The sequence below is a fragment of the Homarus americanus genome, unplaced genomic scaffold (assembly GCF_018991925.1).
Source record: "Homarus americanus isolate GMGI-L3 unplaced genomic scaffold, GMGI_Hamer_2.0 scaffold50281, whole genome shotgun sequence".
NCBI classification, from domain to species: Eukaryota; Metazoa; Arthropoda; class Malacostraca; order Decapoda; family Nephropidae; genus Homarus; species Homarus americanus.
The window spans coordinates 2,400,959-2,418,199 of record NW_024742338.1 but is presented as its reverse complement, the minus strand read 5'-3'; the positions used below and the strand labels follow the sequence as shown (position 1 = coordinate 2,418,199).

Sequence of the window (17,241 nt, the reverse complement as noted above, 5' to 3'; positions counted from 1 at the left end):
GATACAAATTTCATCTGAAAAATTATGTAGTCGTTGCACTTGGTACTAAATCCATTGACAGAAGTTATAAGCAATGCCGATTTTAACCCTGAAATGGCAGTCATCATCAGCGGAAGTTTGCTGTAGGGACGGTGGCCATCATTGGTGGACGGTGAAATTAATTCAATATACTTGACAATGCTCAAGGTATATCTCTGAATAAACAAAGCCAACATAATTCTTACTTATCATCCAACATATCTTACCTTCCCTCCATTAGTTGAACAGACCAAACCGGGTGACTTGAAACCGCAGTCAAAGCCAAGTCGGTGCAGCGTGAGCGATGTTATTGATCCCGGGGGGTGTTGCGTCAGGTGGGAAGTGCGGCCTATCGTAGCCCGTGGTGGGTCCAGCATGGTGCGTAGGTTCACCATGTGTACGTCACAGGGCAATTCCCCACCAATGTCCCATCTGTGTTGTGTTGCACCAACCTGTAAGAGGACATAAGAGTTACCTTGTGTACAGTACAGTATACTATAAACACCTTAATCCACACCATATACATCTGATAAAATAATTGGTATATTTATGGGAAAGTGATGTTTGTCTATCTGTCTGTCTGGCTGTCTCTCTTTATATGTCTATCTGTGCATGTCTGCCATCTATCTATCTGTCTTTTTCTTTCTCCCTCAAAAATAAATAAGTACAATAAACAAAAATTAATAAATAAATATCCCTGTAGTAAACACAATCAATTAATTATTACCATAACCAGTACACACGCACAATAGAGAACTATCATCCTTCCCAACCTCACCTTGGCTGTCGGGAGGAGTGCGTACATTGGGTAGAGTAGGCTGTGGAGCCCCGCGTGAGCCAGGAGCGACGGGAAGGCCATCAAATCCTCACGGCTGGAGCCAGTGGTGGATTCCTGCAGCGAGTCATGTAATAAATATACCTGCTGTAATATTAACCCTTCATGACCTGTAGTAGTATCCTGACATGGCCTGTACTAGTATCCTGACTTGACCTGCACCATGATCCTGTAATATTAAACCTTCATGACCTTCACCAATAGCAAGTCACAACATAAAAAAATGATAGTGAGCCCATATGTCCTGCACCACACTACCATAACACATTAATACAACAAAGATCTATGAGTAATCTTGGTCACACTCATGTATATATAAAAAGAAAGATGTGAACACCACTTTGATATCCGTGTGTAATCTTAAACTCACGCAATGGAGTGTTGTTTTATATACATTACTGTCCCATATATTAAGACTAACAGATACTGTATCCATGAGTGATCTTAACCTGCAGAGTATATATACCTCAGTGAATATTAATACAGTTTTAAATATATTATTGCCCCATAAATAAATTTGGAGGGATATATTTCACAAGACCACCTCAAGAAATATTTACTAACTATACTGAGCCAACAGTAAATGAATCACAATTACTATAACAGAACTTCAACAATAAATGAATAACAGGTTAATTACAATTATAACAGAAGCCTTCACTCGAGCCAAACCTTAGTGCTAATGCGAGGTTCCAACAACAGACGGAAGACACAGGAAGTGAGCACGTTGTCTTGTAAACCCTGACCAAGTCCCCGGTTGTCATCCTGCATGAGACGCCGGTCCATCATCACCTGTCGATGAGTTCGTTCTATATACTATTTGCATTTTTCTCAAGTGTGATCCATAAACAAAACTAGTATCCCACTTTAAGAACCTGGAACATCCACTCAAAATAAAACTGTATCCAAATATTAACACAACATTGAGTAGGATTCATTTGGACTACTAGTTAGGTGGCAGCAGAAGAAACACAGGGTCTTGGAGACAATTTTCTCCTGACGTTTCATTCATTAGAAGTAAAGTTGTTTCTCTGTCCGTGTTCCTTTGTCACCACTTCACCATCTTTATAATAATCCTTGTCTATAACTGTCACTGAAGAGCAACATGTGTTAGTATTACTCATACCTCCAGCTGACCGTTCTTGAGGGAAGAACCACCAAGAGGCTGGGCTGAGAGTAGAGACAGGCGATGCTCTTTGTCCTGAATGAATGCCTGTGATGGTATGGGGTAATAGTTGGCCTGGAGGGGTAGCTTACTGTACCTCATTCGCTTGCTGATCTGCAGGATAATGTAGGCTTTAACATACATAAGCGATTCTATTACAATACCGTATACATTATTTGCAAACATGAGATAAAACAGCACACCCACACCATATGACAGTTAGGGTAAGTAAGTTCAGAGACTCATTCCCATGACTTCACACAATGATCACACCTGTACACAGACAAATACATCCTGCACATCCATGCCTACAAACAAAATCCTATTTCATTAAGTTCAATAATTAATTAGTGTACTCACCTGGAAGCCATTCAGATCAGTGTAGAAAACATCTTCATTGTTGATTCCTGTGTTGAATCTCATGACAAACTCAAAATTGCGTTCCAATCTGATGTCGACTAAGTTGGTGATGTCTATCCCCATACCATCCACACCTGGTGAGGGAAGTGACTGGATAGACTTTCATCAAACTTTAGTTACTAGGACAAAATTTTGAGTCATGGCAACATCTGTAAAAGTTTTGAAATATATGGTGACTTTAGTTCTCAGCAAACAGTCACTGGGTGTGGCACAAGTTAGTGTACATTTACCAGCAGCATGAAAGTGAGCAGCAGGAGGAGAGTTTGTGAGAGGTCTCTCAAAGGCCACATTGGCTTCACTGTTATTCCACAGGTCATGAGAATTTAAGCACCTGCCATGATATAAAAATAAGTTTCCTAATTTCATTGTGATGTAGCAGGAGCTTTACATGTGACCTCTACACTCGAGATAATACAAGAAAAATAAAAACTGACATGTTATTAAGAAATTCAGCAAAGAACATTTGTCTTTGCACTTTTCAGCAAAAATTTCAGACACCACTCCACTGACTAGTTTTGCCAGGTACAAAAGGTGAACAATGACACACAGTAACCAGAGTAACTCAAAATTCAGCCATTACCTGGAGAGTTCTTGATCTTGACAGTGTGGAGGATATCCTTGAGTTGTGTCGACAGGGTGGACATGATGGAGCCTTGCATGAGCACCACTGGAGGCTGACCCATCGGCACTGGCACTGCCTCCTTGTCGGGCAGGAACAAGTACGCTCCTGCAGTCTCATGGTGGTTCCTGCAATATTACGGTACACCATTATCATACCATACTAGAGTACTATATAATTACCTTATCATTCCTTAAAGACATCTAGTATTTTTTTATTAACAGTCGTACATAAAAAACCCTCAAATCTTACACAACAGTTAATACACAAAACTCAATCTTGCCATTTTCAGTCCACCAATCTTCCTCCATTGAAATTTATACAATATGAAACAGGTTCATCAACTTCAAACAACTATAGTACATGAAACAGCAAAACAATTTATGAACTAAAATAAAATACCATATAAATGAAATCTAGTCCACAGTGAAAGGAAGCAACATTGGTCTTACTTGACTCCGTATTTGACAAACTCGAGAGAGACCAGAACCGTGTGTCCCTGGGTTGTTATGGACTGCAGGAGGCCGTTACTGGTGAAGGTGGCTTGTATCTGCTCGTTGTGCAGCGTGAAGGGATCTTTACTGTTCTCCTCGGTGACGGTGAAGACGCTGGGTACAGAAGGGATGGCCATACCTCGCACAATCACCTTCGCATAACTCACCAGCCTGGGTAACACAAGTGTAGTGATGAATCCTTAGTGTGTCCCATTATCCTAGCTTGAATTCTATCCACATACAAATAAAAAAGATTAACATTAGAAATAAACACCCTAGTTTATTTCATCTCAAGATTAACTACACTAATGTTAACCTAACCCACCCTTCCAGCTGTTAGCATTAAAGTGTTGAATCATCAGGTGAAATTAAGCTTGGGAGGGTTAATCTTCATGTAATTCCCCAGAATGTAATAAACTAGAGAGAAAAAAAGAAATTTACACAAACCTACAATACCACTAATGCCAAACGATTGTATTCAGCTCAGAGGGGGGTCCTGTATACAAGGGGTTAACATATCCATGAATTAAAGATAAAATGCCTCCAACATGACTAAGATCTGTCCTCTGGGTGGTAATGTCTTGGAAGTAATAATGGACGAATTGTGAACTACAAAACTTACTCTAACTTTGTCACTGATGATGTACACACGGACAAGATCAACAGCAGAGAAGGATAAAGAGGAGGAGAGAGAAGGATATAGAAGAGAGAAAAGGATAGAGAAAGAGAGAAAAGGATAGAGAAAGAGAGAAGGAAACAGAGGAGAGAAGGATCTATCATACCAGGTACACTGCCCCCCCCACCCCCCTCCCACACAAACACACCAATTAGCAGGTCAAACCAACACGCACAACACAACCACATACTCTGAGTTAACACTGTCGGGCTCCACCGCTTTTATGGTGTACTTGGTGAGGGAGAGAGAGAGAGCGTCAACCTGGAATGTGACGTCGAACATCGTGGGCGAGGCTTCCGACGACTGAATGAACACCGGGTCCACTTGACAGGGTATAATCTTATCTTTCTTTCCTACAATCTGGAAATAAGAAACATGATAAAATATATTGACTAATAATACTCGTTAACAGGGGACAGGAGAAGTACTTTGGATTTCTATAAGGAACAAAAACATGAGAGTTAAAAGGTACTGTTATCAAGATCAATTAAGCTGGATAACCTGAAGATTAGATACACCCCAGCTCATCTCACCTGATGATTAAAACACCCTAATACTAACATAACCTAACCTAACCTAACCCCCTCAGGTAGCATTAGGGTGCTTGAACATTACGTGAAATAAGGTCAAGGGTCTAATCTTCAGGCGATCCATAAAATTCTATTCATGAACACAATTACAACTACTGTACAGATACAAGTGTTTCCCATAAGGCAGCCAAAAAATTATGTTCAGGTTTTAATGAAGATAAGGAGAGAAATGTACAAAAAAAGTAAATATACGTACTTCACCACGTCATTTAGGTATAGAGTACAGGTTAGGTTAGTAAGGTTGGGTTTGGCTAGACTAATTTCGATTAATAAGGTTAGGTTAGGTTCAAGTAAGCAAAGACAAATCACAAGTAAAAATGCCCACGACTAACCTCCACATAAGGACTCGAGGTTCGGATCGTGAACAGCTCAAAGCGGTGGTGGGCGTCCGGGTTATATATGAAGATCGGTATCGCGGAGCCACTCTGCAAGGCGAGGATCAACTTCGAAGCGATCTGGTTGTGCTCTGTGTACTTCTCTCCGAGCTCGAAGTACACGGCTCCGGGATCACTTTTATAACTGTGCTGTAGATGATAAAGTTGGATACTGTAAATGCTGACTGGGTTGTACAGCTAGGTTGGTGTAACAGTAATATACATTTATTTTATTCCATCAAAAGTACTGTTAGCTTTCTATTATTCCAATCCCTTTAACCCCTTGAGTGCAATGGCTTTAATCCCTTGAGTACAATGGCTTTAACCCCTTGAGTACAATGGCCTTAACCCCTTGAGTATGACATAACCCCTTCAATATGATATCTTAACCCCTTGAGTACAACTTTATCCTACTCGAGGGAATAGGTCGTCGTACTCAAAGGGCTAATACATCGTACTCAAGAGATCAAGTCGTACATGGGGTCAAGATAATTAATTGTACTCCTGGGTTTATTACATTAGCACTTCTCTACATAAACCTGACTCACCTCTCTACTCAACTCATCTACACAAACCTGACTCACCTACACAAACCTGACTCATCTACACAAGCCTGACTCACTTACACAAGACTGACCCACCTACACAAACCTGACTCACCTACACAAACCTGACTCACCTACACAAGCCTGACCCACCTACACAAGCCTGACTCATCTACACAAGCCTGACGCATCTACACAAGCCTGACTCACCTGATCAATAGCAAGCAGGTAGTTGGCAGCTTGTTGTATGATGTGTTGGCAGTCGTTGACACTACTCATCAACCTGTAAGAGGCCAAAGGTAACTGTTATAAATGGAAGGAATTATATGGTATTTTGGTGAGGTCTTCAGAATGGTAGAACTCCTCCTAAATCACCATCAATCCTTGTTGATGTTATACACCCAAACTGATTGACTTTTCTCTCTATAGACTTCCTGACAAACAATATTAGTGTGTTTACAGTTGTTAGTAAACATTGGAAGCCAGCTGGTGTGGGAGGTTCGTCAATCATGATCAGTTGAATCACACCCATGGGTCAATTCTGTATAACTTTGAAAAAAATTATTTGAACTTATTTATCTATTGGAAATAAAATATGGATTACTATAGTCTCAAAAATGGGTAAATCGGCAGCTCCCGAATCAAAGCCATTTTTTTATTTAAGTGTAAGAAAACTCCAGAATAATGAGCTATGCAGGAATCTAACCTCATGCTTCAGTCAGTTTCCTCTGTACACTGTGCAAATACTTCAGTACAGTATATGCATATACAAGTACTGTACAGTACAGGATATATAAAGGTACTGCATCTTTTACTGTACAAACCCTGTACAGTAACTTATATGAAGAGGTCATTAGTCACAAACTCACCAAAATATACCGTAAGACTAACCTGTTGGCATAATCCACAACAACATGTTCCCGCGCTGTCCCGGTGATGCCATCGTGGTGCTGGAATAGAGCCAGGTTCCTTCGTGCCAAGACCAGGCGAGCCATCAATGAGTCGGCCAATTCAATTAAGGGTTTGCCCGTCATGCTTTGAGTGCCCAGCATCACCGAGAACAAGATTTCTGCTCCTCTAAAAAATACAAATAAAATATATAAAGATTAATATATAATCAAACAATAATTCAGGTGTTTAAAGATATTAACTTGTGAGTCAGCCTGCATATACTGTGACCTGACTTATTAATTCTAAAATAAAGTTTCACTGAATACATCACTCCTGAATTCACTAAATGTGGCTAATTTACCTAATGACCATGACAACTATAGGTGGCCATAATAGGGTAAGGAGGCTAGTGGCTTGTGTAGAATCCCTCCACTGTTCTTGAGAGTCTTTTCCTGGGCTACTTTGAAGCCCACTACTGTTCTTGCTTTAATAGTTTCAGCTGGTAGACTGTTCCATAGGTCTATCATCCTCTTTGAGACTTGAAGCATGTCCTCTTGTGTTGGTGGCACTTGATATCTTGAAGAAGTGATCTGGGTTTACATTTTTCATCTGTGAGATCTGCCCAATTGTGTCTTGTCTGAAGAGTTGTCAGTCCTCATAATCTCAGTCTACTTGATTTATCGAGATGATTTAGTTCAGGAATAATGTTAGTTGTTCAGTGCTGCACCTTTTCTAGTGATGTTAATGTCCTTCTGAAGGTAATGTCACTGTTTGTATACAGTCATCCACACGGGGACGTCTGAGAGACTCAAAGTTGAAGAAGCATTATTTTATATTTATATTCAAAGGTACAGTTTATAATTTTTAGAATTTGGTCGGCTTCCTTTACTGCTGTGTCCAAGTGCTGCTCTGCTTTAGGTACAGGTAATTGGTGTATCAAGATGCACAGGTCTTCTTCCTTATAAACAGGTACCAAGGCAGAGCTATTCACAGAATAGTCATGTTTTAGATTACAGTATTGTGGTCCGCATACAGTCTTATATTTTACCGTGCGAAGAGGTATTTGTCAGTTCTGCAACTGCTTGAAAAATTCATGCAAATCTTTCTGCATGGTTGTGATATCTTCCCGCCTTGCATCCTCGACATACATCTTCGTATCTTCTGCAAACTTGTTTATGTTGCTCGACGAAGATTATCATTCTCATCACTGGTGATTTCTCTGGAAGATTTCTTCTAAAATAGATTACAGCAGTTAACTATGCAGCAGTAACCCTTTTTCTTTAAAACACAGCTGGTTACTTCTGTGTGTGTGTGTGTGCAAGTGTGTGCATGCATGTGTGTGCTTCCCATAAACAACAGAACACAAATAAATTGTTAAAAAAGTGACAGTCTTAAAACAAAAACTCTCAGTGTGCCTCAGAGCTACATATACTGTAGTTCTTCATCAACCTTTGCAGTGCAAAAAAATATGGTGTGTGAATTAAAAAAAAAAAAAACAGTGGAGGACGAAAAAACAAAAAAAGCTTTCCTTGATTGTGCCTACAAGGCAAATGGTTACCGTATATCGGCCTACAAGGCGACGGGGTGTATAAGACGGCCCCCAAAATTTCCATCTAAAACGTAGATTTTGAGCCCTATTCGCTGTATAAGACCGGTACCCCAAATGTGACACTTACCATTGGGAGCTTACTGACCCAGTAGTCCTTTACCAACCATCCCATTGACCAGTGCTGTTTACACATCCTTGGTTTTTTAAAATAAGGCCAATTCACTTCAAGTAATGGCATCAAATGTTACCGGTTGGTGTAGTGTAAACACTAGTGACTCACTTAAAAGTCTGTTATTTAACTTGAACTAATGTCGGTGTCGAATACAATTGTTTCATTTACTTGAAATGGATTTACCGATTTATTTGTTTATTTATTTATTTATAACATACTGTAATATATTAAACACACTGCAAGTATTTTCTTTAATTTATAAGCTTGCTTCAACCAGCTACAGTATTCTAATTCAATAGTGTTTCATTAGAATTTGAGTGAAAAAGATTACTGTACATACTTACTACAGGTGGCCTATCAAAAATCCGGCAACCTCGGGACCTGAGGAGTGCCGGATTTTCGAAAATGCCGGAAAACTGATGGTTATATTTGCTGTATAAGTTTAACAGAAAATGACTACCTGTACAGTCCTTTAACCAAAGAAAATTAAACACTTAAGTTAGGATAATATAATTGACATTGCTGGATTCCTTGTAAGACCAGGAATATTTTGAATATAAATGTCATATATTTTGCACAAAAGATAACATATTTACTCAGAGTAAACATTATATCTAAAATTTGTATGTCTAATGCAAAATCTATGATGTTTATATTAAAAATGATCATCAAATTGTAAGAATTCCAGCAATGTAAATTATATTCTGGCCGGGTAAATTGTATGAATTTTATGAGCTAAAACATATATCTTCATTAAATAAACAAAGAAATATTTGAAAATGCGCTCTGAAATCCATGCCGGAAAACTGAAGGTTCCGGTTTATCGATTGCTGGATTTTTGATGGTCAACCTGTACTGACCACCTCCAAACACAAGGACGGCTAAAAATAGCCACAGGCGGTCACAGTCAAGGTCACTTTCCCTTTCTTGTCACTGGCAAATGGGGGGGGGGGTGATGATAGCAGCTGTGTTATCTAAGAGGTAAGAATTTTATCTCTGGTGCTTAAGACGACCCCCTAACTTTGGGCTGATTTTTTTTTTTGTTCAAATTCCGTCTTGTAGGCCGAGATATACGGTACATGCAAACAGTTACAATCACCCTGGGACAATAATAGCACCACCCACAAGGGCTAATCTGATACTTACAGTCTCTCCAACACACCTTCATTGCTCTGTTATACTCTTCAATTAAAAATAATCTTGAGTTAACTGGAATTAACTATTGAGGAAGACCAGAATTATGGGAGAAAAAATGAAAATGATACATAACTGGGTGAAGCAGGTACAATACACACGATCAAATATGTATCTGTGCACATTCAGGCGAAACAATCTGACACCACAGACGATGGATATTGCAAGATGCCACATATCCCTCACCCGAAAACCATTTTGTTTAGTCAAGAAAAACGAAGAGTCTTTAATGAGTGTTGCATAAATCCTGCCACTTATAAATCAGTGTACCAGAGTGTAATAAACAGGTACTATATTTATCTATCAAAAGCAGGAGGATTTGTGCACCTCTGGACATCCTATAGTGAGGCTACAGTTCTCTCCTGTCACAAGATGAGAGAACATTACCCATACATCTCCAGGTGGTTGAAGTAATACCTATCAAGCATCACCTCACATAATGTCAAGTACTGTAGGTGGGGGATTAAATATCATGTGTCTGTAATTTAGTTATATATATATATATATATATATATATATATATATATATATATATATATATATATATATATATATATATATATATATATATATATATATATATATATATATATATATATATATTATATATTTTTTATTTATCCCTTTATTTGTATAATATTTTTCAAGTGTTTCTATGGGGATCATGACTGGAGAGGAGGTGTGGAGGACATGAATTACACGCACCTGAGATATCCTTCCAGTGCTCTATCTAAACTCTTGTGGAACGGCCTGGAGGTGTAGTAGCCGCTCCAGTAGTGGTCGTCACGGTCGGCGTACGTGAAGAAGTCCCCAGTCAGAGAGGGGAAGATCTCCTGCTCCTCCCCGCCTGGACCGTCGCTCTCCTCATGGACGGCACGGAAGTAGTCCGCTAATGTGCCGAACTGGGCCTAATGGTGTACGGGACATATATTTTACTGAGAGCATATATATATGACAAGTTGAGTGAGAGAGAGAGAGAGAGAGAGAGAGAACGGTTTTACCTATAAAATTGATAATGCTATAACGAACGAAACTCCTACAACGAACATTATAACTTTTTTTTTTTTACTAATTTATTGTTTCTGTATTACAAATATTAATGATATTCTTTATTTCAAGGGTTTAGATGCATATTTATGCACTTTTTTACAATTTTTACAATTTAATATTATATTTTCAGTGTTAAGTGGTTGTATTTGGGGGCCTGGAACGGATTAATCCTATAACGAACGAATGCTATAACGAACAAGGTTCTAGAACCAATTAGATTCGTTATAGCATACCCCACTGTACATATATATATATACTGTGTGTATATATATATATATATATATATATATATATATATATATATATATATATATATATATATATATATATATATATATATATATATATATATATATATATATATATATATATATATATATATATATCCAACTTTCACTTTAGTTATTTATTTATCTTACTTTTCATTTTTTATATTTTTCTAATTCATCACCTCTATGACCGATCATCGTAATAGCAAGTTGGTGCAGTCAGTCTGTTCTCTGATGGGATTGTGTACAGACAGTCCAACATACCTCCATCACAGCTTATATCAGGTTAGGTTAGGTTAGGTTAGATCAGGTTAATTGGATTGGGCTGGGTTAGGTTAGATCAGGCTAGGCTGCATTAGATTGGATTAGGTTAGGTCAGGTCAAGTCACAAAACTAACAACAGAGAAAGATAGAAAAAGGTAAAGGAATCACAAATTCTAATAAGAGACGACCTTGTTTGACTCACCTCTACGTGCATCTCCTCGTGTGAGTTGAGGTAGTCGAAGATCTTCTGGTAGTTGATGAACTGGCTGTCCCACTCCTCTGGTCGCACGTACCGGAAGTCATCGCCCAGAGGCACCAACACCACGTTGGTACGGTACAGCTGAGACTTCTTGCGGTACTGATCCAGGATAAGTTGGGATCTGCAGCCACGATAGATAGATAGATAGATAGACAGATAGATAGATATATAATAGAGATAGAGATAGATAGATAGATAGATAGATAGAGACAGACAGACAGAGAAATAGCTGAGATATTTGTTCAGTAAAATCATCATACAAGTTTACAATGATTCCGTATGTATATCGACAATGCAGGTATACAGTAAAATATACAGTATACAGACAGTGCAAGTACTGTACACAAATAATATACCTAGATAATGCAGGCATACGAATAATTTACCTGAACAGTGCAGGTACACAAACATTGTATGGTATATAACTAGACAGTGGAGATATAAATGGAGTAGTAAACAATGAATGATGGAAACTAACATAAATGTATAAATAAACAACAAACAAGAATAAACAAAGGAAGAATCGAGTCATAATGGACGGTGGCGCATAAGTCAACCTAAGAAACACTTCATAAATAGTTCACCTATGATAATTTAACACACGTACCTGCTCACATACATACATACATACACTTAAATCTTCTATATATAGAGTCCCTTTCATTCATGGTTAGGTTAGGTCAGGTTGGGTTGGGTTAGTTGAAGTGAGATTAGATTTAGTTTAGTTTAGGTTAGGTTACATTAGAATGGAGACTTTAAACTCACTATTGAGATCCTACAGCCTAGTACAAACGACTCATACACAGTACAGTACAGTACACACTTACACAACTCTATGAGCCACTTCACTCTTCTGCTAGAGAGAATAAACAAGACATATTATATACAAACAGCTTAGTGGCTAGACCTGCACTGTTTTAGGTAGTCCACTAACCTTACTAACTGATGACATCACTCCTTTCCCTCCTCATTACCTGTACACCACCCCCCCCCCCACACCTCCCACTCCAACAAACCTCACTAGATGATCGGGCAGTTGGTCTCTTCTGTTATTACTTTATGAACTTTTATCATCCAGTGTTAGTACAGGAGAATGAAGCTAGAGTATACCCCCCCCCACCCCTAGAAAAAATCTGCCGTATTTGTTTGTTTCACGCTGGACTGGTCGTAAATTTTCACCGAGTTATCTCTAATTTTGCATTGGGTTAATATATAGTAATGGTACTTTGTGTATACATAAAGGTACCAGTAAACACGAGACTTTTTGCTGAGGAGAGAAAAGAAAAAACACACCAAAGTTCGTATGCATATTAGACTTCTTTCTGCTCACCATCATTTTATGCCGTTAATTCGAAGCAAACATTTCTCACTCTTGTCCTGTACGGTATTTCCTGACCTGACCTGACCTGAACTCTACCCTACCTTAACCTAGCCTGACTTCAGTACCTTCCAAACAATCTACCTTCACCTTGACTGTGTGCATCAGTCCTTTTATACTGAGTTGGCATCACTTACCTGGATTCAACGTTGTGATCGGTGATGGGCTGGGGCGGTATTTTCCAGGGACAGGTGACGCCCGACCCTGGGAGACGTCGGAAGTCAAACTGGCAACAAACTTTGGGATCGGGGCCACAAGTATGAGGTATATCATAGCTATAAAATGGCATCAAGTGGCAAAACATTTCTGCCGTTGACCCGGAATCTAGAGGGAAAAAGAAAAAAAAAAAAACATGAGGATTGTATCGATTTCCTAAGCTGGTAAGAACACCCCACCAGGTTATGAGTCCAGTACAATGTTGCCTGAGCTGAGGATTCACAAACTAGAAAACACATTACTTAAATAACAGTGATATCAGGGTGGTTAAGCAGTGGAGGGGGAGGAGGGGGACTCTTCAGGTGAGCACTTGTGGGGGTAATCCCAGGTGACCCATAAAGGTAAACTCACAAAAGTTCTCGTTCGTGGTCTCGGTCTCACTTACATCTCCGTTATGTAAACAATTAGAGCCTTACCCCAAACCTGTCTCCACTTGAACTCTAAACTCTTCTCCTTCGCTAGCTGCTTCTTGACAGAGTAGTGGACGCGCTGGATCAACATGTTCTCCAAGCCCATACGCTTCAGCAGGTATGGCATGGTGGCAGTCATCCCAAATGGATCAATTGCCCATCCATTGCTGGTTTATGAAGAAATGTGTAAAAACTTTAAAAGGTGTTAACTATACACTACAGTACTGTATATACAGTTTGGCCTCTTCTACACCAGGGGTTGTGTCCCTACAAGTGGCAGGGACTGTATAAGTAAAACCTGTAAAGGGGCAGGGAGGAGGAGGGGGGAGTTATGTTTCCAGCCACAGCCAAAGACTATTTTGATGATGATTCTGTACAGTATCAAGTTTTCACACATTTAGTAATAACAATCAAGACAACTTGCAGATAAATATGCCAGGATACCCATGAGACGTATGAAGGCCCTGTACGCACACCAATAAGGGAGTAATAACTCAAAATGTCCCACAAATGAGGACTCAAAGATTAACAGCAAATTACTCGACTCACAATCGTGGCTTCGAGTGCTTCACAATGATCATGGCTGCCAGCAATGAAAGGGTAAACATGAGGACCACAGACTCTCCCTCACCTGCTACCATTAATTAACCTCATCTAATTCTTAACTTTATACAGCATCCACTTAACATCTTTTGCTCGTATGGATATAATGTATAACTACACTTGAACTAACAAAACAGCATATTTTATAATTTGCTATAATACATTAAAGCAGGTGGCAGCATATTCATATTCTGCTGGCTTGAAATATTACAGCAGGTAGCAGCAAACACAATCCCCCACCCCCACAAAACATTCCTAAAGCTAACTAAAACCCCAAAAGTGTTCTCTTACTTGGGCTTAACTCCTAGATTGAGCTTGAGCCATTCATGTCCTTCAACCATCTGTTCGAGCATGGCAAAGTAGTGTGTGTTGGCCTCATCATTCATGACCCAGCCACCGGTCACGATCTCCAATTGACCTCGGTCGACAAGTCTGCAGGAAGAGAAGTAACAGCCATCTTAAAGCGGGTGAGGGACAAATAGGGATAACAGAAATAAATGAACAGAAATTAATAAAAGGTAATTAGTCGCCCCCAGCCAAAAATAAAACCAACAAAAAACACCTTGAGTTCTAAACACTTTGTAATATTTGTAAAAAGAAGAAAAGACATGAGGTTTATCCTATTTCTAAGCCCACAGTGTTCACAAGCAATAAATCAGACTCTTCACTACGCCTCTATGTAACCATCGAGTCATGAGAGTTCTCGGATAACATTGCAGACCACAACATAAACTATCACTTGGGGAGATGGAGAATGAGAGTATCTTGAAAGGGTTTACTCAGTGAAGAGGATTTCTGTTGACAGGATGGAGAGAGGATATCTGTTAAGAGGACGGCAGATAACATAAAGGAGTGAGGACAGTGGGAATCAAGATGTATATTGTATATAGATAAGAAGCCGGCAAAGTGAGATGGTGTGTGAAGGAAGGTCTTGTGAGGGTGTAAGGGGAGGCACAGCACAAAAATTAGCAACATCAAATATAATAAAAGCAACGAAACAGGCCGCAATACTGTACCTCCGCACTGTGTCTCTGATGCTCTCAGACTGCTGGTCCCACCACATTGAGAAGAATGATATCTCAGCCCAGATAAATTTTCGCCGCGGGTCTACTGACAGTTTCTCTACCATGTGGTCCAGGATGTGACGGGTCTGGTCGGTGAAGTACTGGTCAAACGTCTTCAACCAGCCTGGGAAAAACCGAAACTTCTTCTTAAAACTAAACTCCATGAATAAACAAGACTACATGTTAAATAATCAATAAGTCAAGAGGTATGAATACAAAAACATTATAATTATTATTATCCAAACTCAATCTGGCCAATTTATTATCATAAGTTATACTGTACAGTATTTCACCTTAAGATTAAGACACCCTAGCCTTAACCAAACCCCCCCCCCAAGCAGCTTTAGGGTGTTTAATCATCAGGTGAAATAAACTGTTACTACCTTCTCTGTGGCTATGACCGCCATCACTCAAAGATACACACTATACCACACCTCCCCTGACAAATTCAATGTGACAGACAAAAGGCCTGTAGTGGTGTAGTGCCTGACCTCTCTTACACCCTTTATGTCCCTGTTCCCTTATATCCATTCTCTCAAAGCTGCTCATGATCCTTGTCCTTCGCTTTATCGCACATGCCCGTGGGAATAACATACAACAGATGTAGGAAATGCATAAATGATGGGCAAGTCGTCATTGTTATTAACGTACCTGGGTCGTTGTGCGAGTGTGGGACAACAAATACTTTTAGTTTCTTCGCAGATGACCACTGGGCAGCCTCGTACTGAATGTCCCACCCTTGCTTCCACACACCACCATCAGGATTGTCGAATTTTAGAAAATTGTAAACTTTTTCCATCTGTCAAAAAAAATAAATAAATAAATAAATAAATAAATAAGTAATAATAATATAAAAAATAGCCATTAGAATACCACAGAATTCTTTCAGTGCAGCAATAGCGTGATGGTTGTAGAAAGTTATGTATTGCCTATATCCCATCTCACCCTCTTCCTTGCCTCTTGAAAGTCTTCTGGCCTGTACAAACTAACCACAAGGCTTTGAATACCATCATTAAGCATTTATCTTCTGTAACATCTTGATCTTCTTTCCGTACAACCTTACACCTCCCATTTCTCACCCAAAAGCACCTTGATTTATTAAGACAAATACTTTCAGATTCCTATGTTTTTTTTGATATGAATCTTTTTTTTGTACATATAAATTCTTTTGTTAACTCTTTAAATACAGGGCCCCCTCTGAGCTGAATAAAATTGTCTGCTGTTAGCATAATAAAATATTAAAAGTGTACATGAATACAGTGATGATGAAGACATGACGCTGTTGTGAAATTTGAGTTAGATCATGAACTACTATACTTTGTCTTTGAGGTATCCAGTAAAAAAGAGAATGTACCCTTAAGTATATCTAGTTGTTAGATTTATAACACTACAAGTGAATCCTGAATGCCTAACCTGTATATCAGCCTGAGCTGGAGCTGCCTGAGCAAAGATGCAGTCATCCTGCATGATGGCAGCGTGGGTGAGGTTGTAGTGCACGGGAGGGATGACCTTCTTTAGGGGTGAGTTAGGCTTTTCTGCAGCTTTAATTGCATTTATGCCATTCCTGGAAAAATAGCATGTGTGCACATTAACAATAATCTGCATTATTCATATTAATGAAGCTCTAAGAATAACATATAGCCATCCTTCATAATGTCAATTTCACGGGTGCACAATTTACTTTTTAACACTAAAATTTAAAAAATACTGTAGCTGTACCATGGATGATTCAGAAAAGAAGGAAAATAATGAAGAATCATGATTGTGCAGCCAAGTACTGCATATAGCACTGGCTGGCTAAGAGCAAAATACGAGTATCACCTCTCTATAAAAGTGCCCATATAGTGTCATCTTATACTGTATATTATATAGCTCACAGGATCACATGCACACACTCCTCATCTAAAACACACATCTGGTAAAAGTTCCCCTTTACTTCGTAAGAACAATACAATAACTCAAATGCAGTACAGCATAGTATAGTACTGTGAACTTTACCTGACAAACTTGCTGGCTACCAGCACACCATACTGGGGGCCTAGCAAAGAGTTGGCCCTGGAGTTGGAGCCCGCCAGCTGACGGACCAGGTTCTTGATCTCAGTGATAGTGAGTTGATTGGCCTGGAGGTCTGACTCTAGTCTTCGTAAACGAGACTCCAACGACACTATTTCCTGAAGAGCGGAAAC

At 39.2% G+C, this 17,241-nt stretch overlaps 1 protein-coding gene across 2 annotated transcripts in view; it reads right to left on the bottom strand.

The window, feature by feature from the left end:
• Window positions 1-17,241, bottom strand: part of LOC121876770 (alpha-mannosidase 2x-like) — a 28,153-nt gene that overhangs the window by 8,837 nt on the left and 2,075 nt on the right. For both annotated transcript variants that reach the window (XM_042382146.1, XM_042382147.1), the window contains 20 exons: window positions 17,054-17,226; window positions 16,469-16,619; window positions 15,707-15,854; window positions 15,008-15,179; window positions 14,283-14,423; window positions 13,395-13,555; window positions 12,900-13,086; window positions 11,328-11,505; window positions 10,248-10,450; window positions 6,628-6,813; window positions 5,947-6,019; window positions 5,150-5,341; window positions 4,418-4,587; window positions 3,510-3,722; window positions 3,019-3,185; window positions 2,379-2,512; window positions 1,980-2,132; window positions 1,526-1,645; window positions 797-910; window positions 246-470 (listed from right to left, as the gene is read on the bottom strand). In XM_042382146.1, coding sequence (XP_042238080.1) covers window positions 246-470; window positions 797-910; window positions 1,526-1,645; window positions 1,980-2,132; window positions 2,379-2,512; window positions 3,019-3,185; window positions 3,510-3,722; window positions 4,418-4,587; window positions 5,150-5,341; window positions 5,947-6,019; window positions 6,628-6,813; window positions 10,248-10,450; window positions 11,328-11,505; window positions 12,900-13,086; window positions 13,395-13,555; window positions 14,283-14,423; window positions 15,008-15,179; window positions 15,707-15,854; window positions 16,469-16,619; window positions 17,054-17,226 — 3,261 coding nt within the window. The remainder of the gene's footprint in view (window positions 1-245; window positions 471-796; window positions 911-1,525; window positions 1,646-1,979; window positions 2,133-2,378; window positions 2,513-3,018; window positions 3,186-3,509; window positions 3,723-4,417; window positions 4,588-5,149; window positions 5,342-5,946; window positions 6,020-6,627; window positions 6,814-10,247; window positions 10,451-11,327; window positions 11,506-12,899; window positions 13,087-13,394; window positions 13,556-14,282; window positions 14,424-15,007; window positions 15,180-15,706; window positions 15,855-16,468; window positions 16,620-17,053; window positions 17,227-17,241) is intronic.